At 39.6% G+C, this 15281-nt stretch overlaps 1 protein-coding gene across 1 annotated transcript in view; it reads left to right on the top strand.

The window, feature by feature from the left end:
• Window positions 1-15281, top strand: part of nbas (NBAS subunit of NRZ tethering complex) — a 228409-nt gene that overhangs the window by 93111 nt on the left and 120017 nt on the right. Inside the window, exons 34-39 of the mRNA XM_030128460.1 lie at window positions 3915-4028; window positions 7793-7950; window positions 10113-10196; window positions 11669-11845; window positions 12516-12629; window positions 13845-13968. Of these exons, the coding sequence (XP_029984320.1) occupies window positions 3915-4028; window positions 7793-7950; window positions 10113-10196; window positions 11669-11845; window positions 12516-12629; window positions 13845-13968 (771 nt within the window). The remainder of the gene's footprint in view (window positions 1-3914; window positions 4029-7792; window positions 7951-10112; window positions 10197-11668; window positions 11846-12515; window positions 12630-13844; window positions 13969-15281) is intronic.

Raw genomic sequence — 15281 nt, forward strand, 5'->3', positions numbered from 1 at the left:
TAGGTCGTAAGTTGTGTTGCTATAAACGTGTTTGCTGTATTTTGCTTAAATGTCCGAGCTGCAAAGAAAGTAACGTTAGCCGACTCAGTTCCACCCGTTCCAACCTGACAATTTATATTAAAATTAAGAACCAATTATCGCTTGCTTTTCTCCTCCTCATGAGAAATTATTTGGAACGGTGGGAATGAAGGCGTTGGAGTAAATAAATAAATTTTTCTAAATTCTAGGAGTCAAATTCATGCCAGCATTGCTGTGAAATGAGCATTAAATTCTGTTCTAAGGAGTCTTAAAAAGGTCTTAAATTTAACTGTGTAAATAATAAAAATATGCTTCAATAAATTGCAACTGCTCAAATTCATGACACACTTAAGCCTCTGTACCTGCTGTGACTAATATTATCTGAAGTCTACGGTGTCTGCAATTTAAAACCCAACAGAAGCAATGGTTTGTGAGTATTTGTAGTGGCTCATAGTTATTTTTGCATCGTAATGTCTAACGCAGGGGGTCCCAACAATTACAAAGCTTTTCCACCAAAAACACAACACTGTTTGGCTATGCCTGATATTATCTTTACAGACTGGGCATTTTGTTTTTCTTCCATAAGTTCACCTTTGTACACCTCCTGCGGTCCAGTTGGACAGGTAGCTCACATCTCCACTAAAACGCATCTGTCACTGTCCACAGAGCAGCTTCATACCAGAAACGGGCATATGTATAGAGCTCGCCTCCTGCCTCCCAGTGAGAGGAAAGCTTCGTCCAACTGTCATGCATCTTAACACACCATTATTATGATATCCTTGTGTAATTCTGAAAACCTCTATGCTTGTTTTATCCAGTTAACGTAATGAACACTGACTGAAAAACTGACTTAATTGTTCAGATCCCAGATGGTGAGGGTGGATCTCTTGCAATTATAGTTGAACCCCTTGTGGACAGACAATAATAACGTGGATAGAGTTTTTTTTTAATGGAATGGGAATATACCAGTTTAGAAAAAAATATCTCTCTATAAATATACACTACCAGTCAAAAGTTTGGACTCACCTTCTCATTTAAATGGTATGAGATGGACTGCAAATGGCCAACAAGTGCTCAGCATCAATGGGAAATCCTTCAAGACTGAATGACAAGAATATGCAAAGCAGTAATAAAAGCAAAATGTGGCTATTTTGAGGAATCTAAAATATAAAACACGCTTTGAATTATGCCACACTTTTTTAAACTAGATAATTCCATGTGTGTTCGTTCATAGTTTTGATGCCTTCAGTGAGAATCTACAATGTAAATAGTCATGAAAATGAAGAAAAAACAGGTGAGTCCAAACTTTTGACCGGTAGCGTAGTTTGGACGGAACAATAGCTGGTAGGTCCACTCACTATGGAGGCACTGAAGCACCTGTACAATACACTGACTACACACACACACACACTCTGAATAAGTGCAAATTTCAACCCCCGACACTTTACTTTTTGTGCTTCTTAAAACCTTTTCTCGCTCAAGTTCAGAATCAGAATCAGTTTATTTGCCATTTGCAGAAAAACTGCATTGGAAAATGAGTTGCAAGAGCTCAGCATAAAAATACATAAAAGACAGTACAAAGTAAAAAAAACAATGAAAAATTACATGAATAAGAGTAATAAAAAGACAGGTGACCCGGTAGATCAACCGACACTCACTTGGACAAAGTGCATGAATATAAAGTGCGTTATTTATGCACAAATACAAAAATAAAACATACACCATACATTGTTAAGTGTGTGATATGGAGTTGCTGAGGCTACGCACAGCACTGGGAAAAAAACTGTTGGCAGACCGAGAGGTAGAACACTTGATAGAACAATAACATCTGCCAGATGGAAGAAGAACAAAAATACCAGTGCCAGGGTGACCACTAGGGTCCTTCACAATACCTAAGGCCCGGGACAGAAGCCTAGAGCTAGACGTTTTCATGCAGTCTTGGCATTTCGGTTCAGGTTTCCTACTGGGCTACTAAATCATCTCTGAACCCCTGAATTTACTGCTTATAAAGAAAGATGGATGGCTGGAGTTCCTGCTGAATGGCAGCTTTTGTTATTTGTTATTTCCACTTGACTATCAGTTTTAGGATCAACCTACACCACTGCTGCCCTGATTGACTGCAGGTTATTTTGTGATACTTGAGAACTTTTTCCCGCGAGTAAGTAATTGGAGTTCTTGTATCTGGAGTTGAAGTGCCCGATGCTTGACATCTTTGAAGGTCTGTTTACTGCTTCTTGTTGCTTTGAAAACAGACACGACAATTGATCTGTAGAGTTCTTTTAAATCTAGTGGCAGATGCTGGTAAGGTGCAGTCAACCTAATGTTATTTGTTGAAAAGACAGATTTTTAATCATCATTTAGTCACTTCGGAATCGGTCTTTTAAGTCAAAGCAATACAGCAGGATATGAAGGTTTAACACTGGTATTGAACCAAAGACTTTTTTGCAAAATCTTGCAAAGTCTTGCATTACAGTTTTCAGTTTTGTTATGGTTCTGTGGCACTTTTGTTCCCCTCTCCCAGTCGTTGCTCTCCCGTCTCCTCTGTCCTCCATCTCCTAAATCGTAGCTTTGCTCTGTCGCCTTTTCTCTGAAGCCTGTCACCCGCTAAAGGAAACCTGCTAACTGGCCTTGTGGCATTTCTGTTTCTGTGCTGCTCACATGCAGTCAGCAGGCAGCTCTCACAGTGTGGTTTCAGAAAAAAGAGGCAGAGGGAGATGAGAAGAGAAGAGGAATAAACAAATTTTTAAATAAATAAATGCAGGGGGGAGGCTTTTGAAGGGCGCATTGCTCCGGGGCTCTGTGGTGAATATTTAATGCAGGTATCAGTAGCACCTAAGGATTTGGTTCCTGCTTCAGTCTACAGAAAAGCTCTGTAAATTATTATGGTCTTTAAGGTAACTATAAGAGAAAAAAGTGTTTTTATTCTGAATGAATCAATAATCATATACAAACAGAATGAAACTGTGCTTACTTTGAAATCTCGAAGATGATGTTGTCTTTGAGTAGAGGCTTCAATTTGTAGTCAAAGCTTATGAACCCGTGTTTTCCTGTTTGTTGTTTTAGTTTTCACATTTTCACCTTTCCATCCTTCCCTTTGATTTGTTCGTAAAGGACAGGTAAAGTCTCCAATTGAATTTCCAAGATCCCAGATTTTATATCTGCTTCAACTTGCCAGGACACATTTTGATAAAAGCATTTGGTCTAAAAGAGCGCTGGGTGAATGAAAGTTCGCTCCCACACACACACTGTACACACACTAACCTTCTGTATATTGAGGTCTTGACAGCTTTTGAAGACACTCTTTTACCAGTCACCCTGAAAATATTTGGCCGACACCTCTCCCCCTCTTGCAGTAAACACAGTATTTCCATCCAACGCTGACTCTAACGCAGGCTAACATGCTCACACACACACCCATACACACTAAAATCCATAGCCGTCGCAATTCTTTCCTCTTTGATCTTCGGTGTACAGGTTTGTTCAGATGTCCTGTTTCTGCCCGAGCCTCTTTTGATCGTCCTATCCTCTCCTGTTTGTTTATTGAGCTAAAACAGAGATCAAAAAGGTTGTTGTGAGCTGCCACATGAATATTAACACGGGTACCGATCTGACCATTCTTAAGATATTAAAACCGAGATTTATTCCTATTAAGTGTGACGGCTGAATAGACTTTTTTAATATTTCATTTTTCATCTTTGAGATAAAAGGACACGGAAACCCCCTCATTTATGGCAGATTAATATTTGGTGTCATGTCCGCTCTGTGGCACAGCAGATACTTTTAGACCTCCCAGTGTTTGAAGACTTCGACTGAACTCTCTGCCTTCATGTTTGTATGCTGAACATCTCCAATGCTAATGCCTGCTCTAATAAGCATGAGTGTGTCCGTGTGTCTAGGAGATGACGAGGCCACGCGAAAAGGCCAAGTGCTGACCCTGCTGGCAGAGCAAGCCCTTCAGTGTTTAGACTTCAAGGCCTCATATATCCACTGTCAGGATCTCATGGCTGCAGGTACGTAGCAGTTGAAACCTTCAGAAAAGCTAACAAAGGTTTACTTGTGTCATCCTTGTAGGGAAATTCATTCTCTGCATTTCACCCATCCTAACACACACACACAATACCTAGTATTACCATTAGCAATTAGCATTAGCAGTTGGCACATTAGGAGCAGTGAGCTGCCATTGAATCACCTCAGGGACCAACTCCAGATCTACATCAGTTGCTTACTTAACTCATGAAGACCTACAGCTACACCTTTTGTGGTGGCTGCTGGATTAATTTTTCTTTCTATTTAACCTTTTCCAAGTGATTCATCACCATTTATTATAATGTCACTCTCTGCATTTTGCATTTTTCAGTGACAAGTAGGTATTTATCTATAGTTAATTTAGTCATCATGTAGATGTTCATTAAAGCTCAGAGTAAAGTTGAGGGTTATTATATCAAAAACTAAGAAAACTGATGAAAAAGTAAAAATATTTCAATAATGGAGTGTAAAAATGAGCATTAGCCAAATTACTTTGGTTTTGTTGGTGAATCAATTTTGTAATGAAAAGCTGAGAAACTTCATTTTAACTGAATTATTTAATTGTAATTATAGGGTTAGTGGTTCAAAAGTTAACAAGTGGTGCCAGGCACAACAAACCCCGCCCCTCGCACATATTGTAGCTTATTTTGGCATGGATCCAGCCGATGTCATCATGCCTATGTGTGTGGTGATGTCAGCATATCAATTGCTTCTACATATGTGCCAAGTTTGAAGTAAATTGAAACAAAATTAACGTTTTTATAGACATGTAAAATTTTGCCCATTATAAGTAAATGGAGAAAAAAAGATTTTAAAAAATCATAATAAATTGAAACTTTGACCTACTCTTCCAAAATGTAATGACATCTATTGTTGATCACTGGCAATCTATAAACCCAATCTGGTATGAATTCAACTTATAGTTTTGCTGCTACAGACATTTGAAATTCCACCCATTAAATAAATAATTAAAATAATAAATAGTAATACAAATAAAAATAAAAATAATAAATAATTAAAGAAAAAAAATAATAAAAAAAACAAATTCCACCCATTATAAGTAAATGGGAAACAAAAGACTTTAAAAATTCAGAAAAAATTTGAACTTTGACCTACTGTTCCCAAAATGTAATCAGATCTATTCTTGGTCACTGGCAATTTATAAACCAAATTTGGTATAAACTGAAGCAATATTTTTACCTCCGCCAAGGAGGTTATGTTTTTGCCAGGGTTTGTTTGTTTGTTTGTCTGTTTGTCTGTCCGTTAGTGTGCAACATAACTCAAAAAGTTATAGACAGATTTTGATGAAATTTTCAGGGTTTGTTGGAAATGGGATCAGGAAGAAATGATTAAATTTTGGTGGTGATCGGGGGTGGGGGGGGGGGGGGGCCCACGGGGGGGGTGCAGACCAGAAAATTTCATCAAAATCTGTCCATAACTTTTTGAGTTATGTTGCACACTAACGGACAGACAGACAGACAAACAAACCCTGGCAAAAACATAACCTCCTTGGCGTGGGGGGGCCCACGGGGGGGGCCACTGATCAGCCTTGGCGGAGGTCTGCGCTCTCCGAGTGCTTCTAGTTACTGCTAGTGTCCACAAACAAGCAAACCAAACCAAAAACAATACCCATTGTCTCCCCTTTGGAGGGCGGGGTAATAAGTATATTTTTAGGTCAATAGATGCTTTTGGTTGTCGATGGCTGTTTGAGTCATTGAGGGTTAAAGGCACTGAAAGGAAAATTCATCTAAGTGCCTGTTTTCAATGACGGGGGAAACCTGGAGAGAACAGGCAAACTCAATACAGAAAGGCTCTAAACCAATGGGGAGTCAAACCCAGAGGCGGAAGTGCTAACCACCACTCTGCCGTGCCTAATGTGCCTTTTCCTCATTTGGCTCACTCATAAGGTTACACCGAGGGCAAAGCATCTTTAAGCCTCTAATCGTCTGCCGAAGTCATTTGAATTGTAACAGAGGCCTTTCCCACCTGGAGCCTTGTTGACAAATGCAGCAGGTGTTCTGTATTAACCCACAGACCAAAACAGCCTTTTCGTGTCAGAAAAATAATGAAAGCAGCTGCGGTTATCATGACCCTGGCTGATGGAAAGTGATTGAGTGGATTAATAGGCAGTAGTTTCCAAAATAATAGTGTTCCAAAGACCCTGCGGTAGTGTCTTGCTATAGTCATTTTCTGTCAGATCATTGAACGGCTTATCTGCATCATCCCATAAGTACCTGGATGTCGTTACTGAAACTGACCTTGATCACTTTACATATTCTGTAGAACAATATTCGCCCGCTGAACAAACACCTACAAGACAGAACAGAATGTCATATTTAATTTTTTTTTATCATTTTGACCTGCTTCATTGAGCATCCATTGACATTAACATCCATTCAGTACCAATAAATGACTATTCAGATGTATGTGTCTCATAATACTGTTGTGAGGGTTACACTATAATTGTGTAATAGCATAAAATGAAGAGAAAAAAAGATGAGTTCAATTGCTAATCACAGTGATTTTTATGACAATTAATTGTCAGCTATAATGTCATTGTGACCCCTCTAATTATTGACTGTAATCTAATCGCTCGCAAGCTTGCCATCAGATTTGGATACCAACTATTAGTCAAGATGCACAGCACAATTATGCATTTGTAGTCATTTTAAATTTAATCAAACATACTTTGTTATTAAATTGGCAGTGTAGTGTCCCTAACAGTTCTACATACTTGTGCACAGTTGTCCTATGAATGCAAGTGGGAATAGATTGATATGTTGCTATTATAAATGAAGGCAATGATGTTGAAAACTATAAAAATGAGTAATGGCAAAAACTAGAGTGGAGCCCACAGTTCTTACGAGGAGCAGGCAGAATGTCAAATGTAGCGGCAGAGTATAACACATCAGAATAAACATCAGAAATGATAAGTTTACCAAAAATGATCATGCCTAGCAGCAGCCACAGAAGTGCCTCTTAATGTATTTTACATTGTAGATGCAGGTTGTGCTTAACCAGTTTTAAGTTGGGGTCTGTAATGGTTTATATGATGTTTCTGGTGTGTGCATGTGTGGTTTTTTTTTTTTTTTTTTTTTATCATTCCTTTGGGCTTCTTAACATCTTTCCACAGAGAAGAAAAAAAATATGGCAGTGCGTTTGCCTTCTCGCACAAGAACAATTTAAAAGAAATGATATCTCCATAATATGTCTGTCTTCTACGTCTATTCTCCAGAATTTCCCTACAGGGATTTTAAATGATCACTGAGATGATGATATTTTGTCTGACCCCATTTAAAAATTAAAGTGAATAAAAAAAAAAAAAAAGAAGAACTGGCTGGTTCTACTCTTACTGCTGAGTAACAGAACAGACTGAGTATAAAAAAAAAAAGGTGTCGGGGAGAGAAAGACAGTGTAATCAGATAAGCACCGGTGTTCTCTGTCTGGGAACGTAGAGGGAATAATTGAATCTGTTTGTAGGAATGAAGTCACGGTGCTGTGTTGCTTTTTGACTGTGATGAAGCTGGAACAATGTAGAGCAGTTATTACAAAGCATCAGGCTGATATTTCCTTCAAGGGAAAACATATTTTCACTTAAACATGTATTAATGTCTCACTGTTTGGGAGGTTACACCTGTATCTCATTATTATATTTTCATCATTTTCCCTTCTGAGCGTTTTATATCAGACGTACATGCTTATTTCAACTCTCTGCTTACCTCCTTCCCTCCATCTGATCTTCCTCCAGGTTACAGTCCAGCATGGGAGGTGTGCAGTTTGCTCGGTCAGTGTGAGGGCTACGGAGACCTGGAGGCCCGACAGGAGCTGTTGGCCTTTTCTCTCACCCACTGTCCCCCTGATAATATTCACGGGCTCTTGGCTGCCTCCAGTGACCTGCAAACCCAGGTTGTGCAGCTTCACTCTACTTTCCTCAAGTGCAGGGGTGTCAAGTCGAACATGTGCAGAAAATACACCGATGCTATTAACAGCAAAGGGTGGAACTAAAAGTGGTTTTTTTTTTTTTTTTTTAAATTTGTATTTTATTTCACTTTAAAAAAAAGAAATTCCTTTACATTTGTAAAATTACCTTTTTCAACACAGATGTTTCCATATCAAGGATATACCTCCACATACACATCATTCCAGCAAGCATGTAAAGTAAAATAAGGAAACAAAAAAATAAAATAAATAAAAATAAAATAAAACAACAACAAAAAACACAAACTTTGTAGCATCGAACCAGGGTGTAAAAAGAAAATCAGTTTCCTTCAATGGGTCTCTTACCAAGGTGCATGTAAAATGTTGGTCAGTACTAATGCCTGCTGAAAAGTAGCCTACATAACCAACAGTAAAATCACTTCCCCTATACAAAATCTGATCTGTGTTGTCTTACATATTGTAGCCATCCTTCCCATATATCTCTGAACTCATCGACTTCCAACCTAACATATGCAGTAACTTTCTCCATTATATAAATATTGAGCATAACATCCTCCCATTCCTGTATGTTGGGCACCAGACTCGTTCTCCATCTCCTGGTGATTGCCTTTTTACTAGCCAGCAGCATTATTCTAGTCAATTTGTAGTCATCCCTTCTTAACAGATTTACAGAATCAATGTTTCCCAAGTATAAAATTTCAAATATTAAGGGGGTTTCAATACCTGTTACTTCATCTATAACCGTTTTTATTTCCCTCCAATATTCCTTGAGGCACCCCCAAAAGATGTGAAAGTGATTCGCTTTTGGAGCACCACAAGACCTCCAATATTTGGTATCTGCATACTTTCTCTGTGCAGGAGTCAAGAAAAACCTAATTATGTTCTTCCATCCATACTCCCTCCAAAATAGAGAGTTAGTAGTTTTCCACTGGTTTGCACATATTCGCTCCCAGTCCTCTCTTAGCTCAATATTGGCTTCCTTTTCCCATCTTTCTCTCACATATCCCGTGGTGCTCGCTTTTAGATCCTCCAGTGCTCTAGAAGTGGTTTTAGTTCAGGGCCCACATACAGACGAACTGTGATCTCAATCAATCAATCATCACCTTTATTTGTCCCCAATGGGGCAATTGTTGTGCAACAATGGGAGCAATCACACAAATACATATCTATCAATCAAATAACATAAATACTGTACATAATAGAATAAATATTCACAATCAGTAAGGGTAAAAATATAGATAAAAAACTATAGATATAACCCACAGGATTTCAAACCAATAAAGAACCAAAGAGGATAAGAAACAACACTACAGGTAAGCTATCTTTTTCTGTGACATGTCCCAGTATTTTTGCTCATATAGTCTGTCATAACATCTGTGTTTGAAAGCATAGGAAGAAATTGCCCAAAGGGACTTCCACTGCCCACCTACCCAGATATGAAACCTCTAAAGCTGCCTTCAATTGCCTCTATGTTTACTTCCATGCAATGCCGGGCTGATATCTCTGTTATTGTACCTTTGCACAGGCGGGTCAGTTTGTGACTGTTCATGACCGGTTGCAAAAAAAATATTGCAAAAAGGTGAACAAAAACTGCATCTGAGCAATAATTAAATAAATATATACTATATTCATATTAAGCACATGTGCGATTGTAACCATAAAGAAAAGAATGACTATTTGTTCTACTATAAATAAGGATTTGATTATTGTTTAAATAATCCACTCAGTATCATAACCTCTGACTTTTTTTAGTTTATCATATTTATTTTCCATTTTCTTGTTTGTGTACCATATTGTATATTATGTTTGTTAGTTCTGCATAATGGAGCCTATATGTTTTATTGATCTTAAAAGCACCTTTGAATGAAAATACATTATTCGGATTATTATGGATATTATCATAAAAGTAAGACAATAAGACAAACAAACCATGCACCTTTGAAAGATAAACTGTACAATATTAAAGCCTTAGTGCAGGTTTAAGTATTTTAAGGTGCAAAAAGCAATCTCCTCACCTTCCCTTTGACATTTTTAAACCACTTATAACCATCAAGTTGTTTGGCGGCTTGAAAAATAACATCTCTTTTTTTTTTTTTTCCTCCTCCTTCTTCGTACTTACTGTCCTCCAGGTGTTATACCAGGCAGTTAACTATCAAATGGAGCCTGTTATTACCGAGAATTCACGACAGGCCGATGAGACAGACTCTCTAAAGGTTTGTGTTTGTGTCTCTACATGTAAAACCTTTCTGTATGTAGATGTACTTGCGACGTGTTTGTCTTTTTGTATTAGCTGTAGCTGTCTGTTCCACTATTCCTGTGTGGGTGTGTCTCCGTCCTTTGTTCTGTTTGTGTGTTTTCTTATTGCTTCATATTTAATGAGGTGTAAATCTAGTGTTAAGATTGCTCAGCTCCCTTGGTTTATTTATGCCTCCCTTCTCCTCCCTTACAGCACAGCCAGCTTTATGATGCCTTGAGTGGGTGTTAATGTTTCATGACTTGCATTGCATCCCCTTTGTGTGTGGATGAGTGCTCATTTGAAGCCGTCTCTTGTCATTTTATTGTTGTATTGACGACCGTACCCTCACATGTGTAGATATCCGTGCCCTCTAGATGTGTGTGTACGGTCTCCGGTGGTGAGCTACTTGCGTTTATGTATTTATATGCGTGTGTGTGTTTTATTTCACCAACATCTCCGCTTCATGTGTGTACGAGTTCCTTTCATTCCCTGACCCCCATTCCCCCGCCAAATAAAGTATTGATGTAACGTGCTAAACGATTTGACGCTAGCCCACCGGCCCTCTGAATGTGGATTTAAAATCAGTTCCAGACTGCAGTAACTTGCTTACCATGGCAACACAAGTACATCACTGCACGCACAATTAATTTCCTCATTTTTGTGAATTCTAGAGATGAGGGTCTCTCATCTTAGATCTGTACGAGTCACTAATTGCTGAATTGTGGAACATTACGTGCAAGCTGCAATTATATTTTATTGTCTTGCTGGCAATATTTCTTAACACTTAACCAGAAGTGTAGTTTTTTGGAGCATTTCTCTGCCTTTATTCAATAGCAGACAACACTAGGGTAGAGACAGAAAGGGAATAAAATGCAAAAAAGGCCCCATGGTTGAAGACTCGAATCAGGGCCGTTGCGGTTCATAGTTTTGACCTTAACCGCTCGAGTACCGGGTCACTGCATGCAGTTGTATTTTCAAGGTTTGAGGAAATAAATTGCTGAATTGCACAACGTGGTGCAGTCGTATAAATTTAACTGACTAAGGTTTAAGAAAACAAAACTGTCTCTTTGTATATAAATCTACCAGCTTGGAACAGTCCTTTTCCTGAGTGACAGTTTTCTGAAAAGAACACAGTCTCTCATGCAGCACCGAAAGGGGTTTGTGCTTCTTGAATGTTGCATACTGTAATTCCCTTATGCGGAACACAAACAAAACAATCAACAACAAGAACACCGTCCTTTGGTGTAATATGACTACAGATGTAATGATGAGAGAACTCCACTGATGCTGTTTCTCTGTTTATAAATAGGAAGTGTTGGAGGTATTCTGTCGTACCGATGCAATGTTAATGAGACTTCTGTGGCTGACTCTACACTGACACAGTAGAATAACGCTTCTGTCATTTTTCTTGTCTATCTCCTGTCACCGCTGTCACCTGCGTGGCCCCAGGCCGGTGCTTCCGCTGTGGGCTCTCCTGTGGGGAAAGCAGGTGACTTGCTACACAGAACTACAGCTAAGACCATGGAAGTGCTGACCACTACGGGGCTGACCACGAAGGCTGTGCTGACCGCTGTCAGCGACCATCGCTGGTGGAAGGAATCGCTCAACTACCTCAGGCCCCTACACGTAAGAACACGGACAGTTAACCTGCTTTTATTTGTGGTCTGTGGTGAATTTGAAGACCAATACTCACAATATGGACGCCTTTCCTAAACAAGCAGTGGTAGCCTGTGGGACCTGCTATTTTGTTGTTTACTCATATGGACGTGTGTTTATGCGAGTGAGATTATGATGTGAATCCATCAACCGTTGTGTGCTGTAAAAAGCATGATCAAGCAGCCAACAATAACAAAGTAATGACTGGATGTGTGATTTTATGGTTGCTTTGAATTCCACTGGCTCAGTATGTGCATATATTTGTGTGTCTGTGTGTGTGTATGTTCTTATACTCAAAAAAATTGCATGTTTCTTATATCTCACACACACACATCCTCACTTCTGTCATAAGCTTAATCCAAAAACAACCAATCAAGAGCTCATCTCCTACATAATTAAATCGCATGCCTGTTGAATATTTCAGTATCTGGCGGTAGCTAGCAGCTGATGGTGGCTCCGAGGTCACCGGGGTGGAGATTGATGGCATCTCAGGTCTTGACAGGGTTTGGGGTTGGAGGATTGTGGTCACAAGTTTCTACAAAAAGAGAAAAACGGAGAGGAAGTGAGCGGTGGGACAGAGAGAGATGACAGTGCTGTGGGCATGTGGTGAAAGTTTAATGATGTTTTGATGGCTCCTCAGGGTCACGGCGAAGGAGCCACCAGTCAAGAAGGGGCGTATGAGAACTCCAACCTGGAGCGTCAAGGCTGCAGCCCTTTTTATCAGGAACTCATTGATGATCCCTATGTAGACCCGGTGAGTGTGTGCCTCATGGCTCATTATTTTCCCTTCCTTTCACAATTCAGTCGTCCTTATTTCTCCTCGTTGCCCCGGGACACCTTCTTAAATTACAGCAAAAAATGCCTGAGTAGGTTCATGACTTTAGGCATTTAATTAGATTTTTTTCTTTCTTTGACTTATAAATTCCTTCAAAACTAGTGTTGAGACAAAATGAATATTGATTTCAGACTAAGTAATTTGAATGCCAAAAGCAATTTAAAAGTACTAACAGTTCTTTACTGTGAAAGAGGGCGAAATGTAAAAAAGAAAGGTATAAAAATGTTAGATTAATGGTATGATAACAGAGAGCTACATTAAAGCAGCAGTGGAAATATAACACTAACAGTAGAAGTGCTGTGTTTATTATATGGAGGGGAGGAAGATGAATATTACACATATCTACAGGTAAAGATTTGGGCACAAAGACTGATGGAAGTAGAAAACAAGAAAAGTAAAGAAAGGAGTAGTTTGACCTTTATGCCTTGAAAATGGTTGCCCTGGGCTGTGACTGGGCTTTTTACTCTGAGACACAAATCATGTGGATAGCTAAAAGAGTGGACGCGAGGGGAAACAGAGAAGGCCGATACATCTCTTCTCATGACATTTTAATAGGCCTCTCCAAATCCCTTCCTCCGCTCCATCTCCAGCGTTCATCCATCTTCCATCATCCATCTACCAATAATGGCTCCCCACGTCCATCTGTCTATGAGCCAGCTGATCAATGGGATTGGTTTTTACCTTAACAGTTTCAATGAACTGGGGAGGGAGGAGCGGCTGATTGAGAGAGAAAGAGCGACAAATGCAACAAGACAGAAAGATAGATGGAGGGAGAACAGCAAAGATAGACAAGAAACATTGGGCGTTGAAACGAATGTTCTGCGGCCGAGGGGGAGCATAAACTGCACTGTTCAACTCTCAGATATATGAAAAACCACACGCTCGCAGTACAAGAATCCTATAAGTGAATTATCAAAGGGCGCTGTGTTAAATGCTTTATTTGGCTCTGAAGTTCATTTGTTTACTCCATTTCTCTTCTGTCTGACTCCTTGGGAATTAAGGCGTTCAGTCACCTTAATCACATCTCTCTGTGTCATTTTCTGATCTGCGCTCTTCTCTGTGGGGATCCCCTTTGTACAATGACAAATATTTTGCATTGCCTTATTGCTCTGTCTTCTATATTTGTTCGTGCAGAGTCAAGACGTGTATTCATCTTACAAAGACGTGCGGCAGGAAAACTTTGCAGAGGTTTTATTAAGGACTGGCAAACTGGCTGAAACGAAAACTGAAGGACAAACTCTGTTTCCTGCTACAGAGGGTAAGCACACAGTACTTGACCGGATTAAATGCATTGTCTGCGACTGCAATTATTTAATCATTAGTGTGAAAAGAAGTTAAAGAAGAAACTTTTTTCCCCTCATCTGGGTTCAAACACTGCACATTTTTATCCGAAAACTGTCCCACAAACTGGTGGTGTGGAGACTAAAAGTCAATGCAGTTAATTTAGTTTAGTTTTAAGGGTTTAACCGTTAAGACTATACAAAATGCTGGATTAGCACTTTAGAGTTGTGCCAAATGTAAAGTTGAAAAACATTTTGGAGATACCTGTAACTGATTTTAAAAATTCATCTTAATTTTCCAAGCTGTGATACAATAACTTTTTGCAATACTTGTGTTTTGTTATCTGTCAAATGCTTGTTTTTCTTTATAAGTGTTGGTTTTTGTTGCCTTGTCTCTCTGTGTTTATAAAACTGTGGCATTTGCTCCCTAGTACAAACACCCTGCCCTCTCCTTTCCTCATCCATCTACCCAAGCAGCCACCATATGTGGTGGACTGAGGGACAAGATGGGAAGAATAGCCTCATATTGATTAATTAATGTACACTCACGCATCCCATAGCAACAGTAAATAATGACGCGTCACTGCAGCGATACCAGAGAGATAGCATGAAGTCAAAACATCAAGGCCATGCTGCGTGATGGATCACAGCTGCTCGCCAAAATCAATGCCACTACAAAAATAAAGTGCAAACTTGTGTTTATGTGTCTGTGCGTGTGTGCATGTGTGAATACTAATGCGCGATCACTGAAGAAATGCAAGGCACACACTTTGGCTACGGAATGCCAATGCCCTGATATGCACACGCACACAAATAAGCACTTTCACGTACTCGCACGTTTAACCAAATCTAACTTACTGAGCTCTCTCTCTCTTACTGCCACTGTCATTCAAATGAATATCTCTCTCCTTAAAAGTCACCTTCCCTTCGGAGCTGCCGAGGAGTGCGACGTGTTAAGAAAGAGAAAAGCGGCTCTGGACGACATTGCGTCCGATAACAACCTTCGATTAATGACTCTTGTATCGGCACGCCACGCCGGCTGTCCTCAAAAACAGACTAGGAGATGGCCTTTAAGAAAATAAATATATCGATTTTTCACCTAGCCCTAGATAAGGTGGAGGTAATTAATGATGACACAAGTGGAAAGTGACTTATTGGGATTGAGCTGAGTAAGGTGCAGAAACTCAGAAACTGAGCAAGGCTGTTCTAGGTGTGAGGTGAAACGGCAAGATATACTCACACACACACACAAGTGCAGCCGTACCTGACCCCGAGCTGGCCCTGGTGCGCT

Source organism: Sphaeramia orbicularis, chromosome 24 (genome assembly GCF_902148855.1).
Source record: "Sphaeramia orbicularis chromosome 24, fSphaOr1.1, whole genome shotgun sequence".
NCBI lineage: Eukaryota > Metazoa > Chordata > Actinopteri > Kurtiformes > Apogonidae > Sphaeramia > Sphaeramia orbicularis.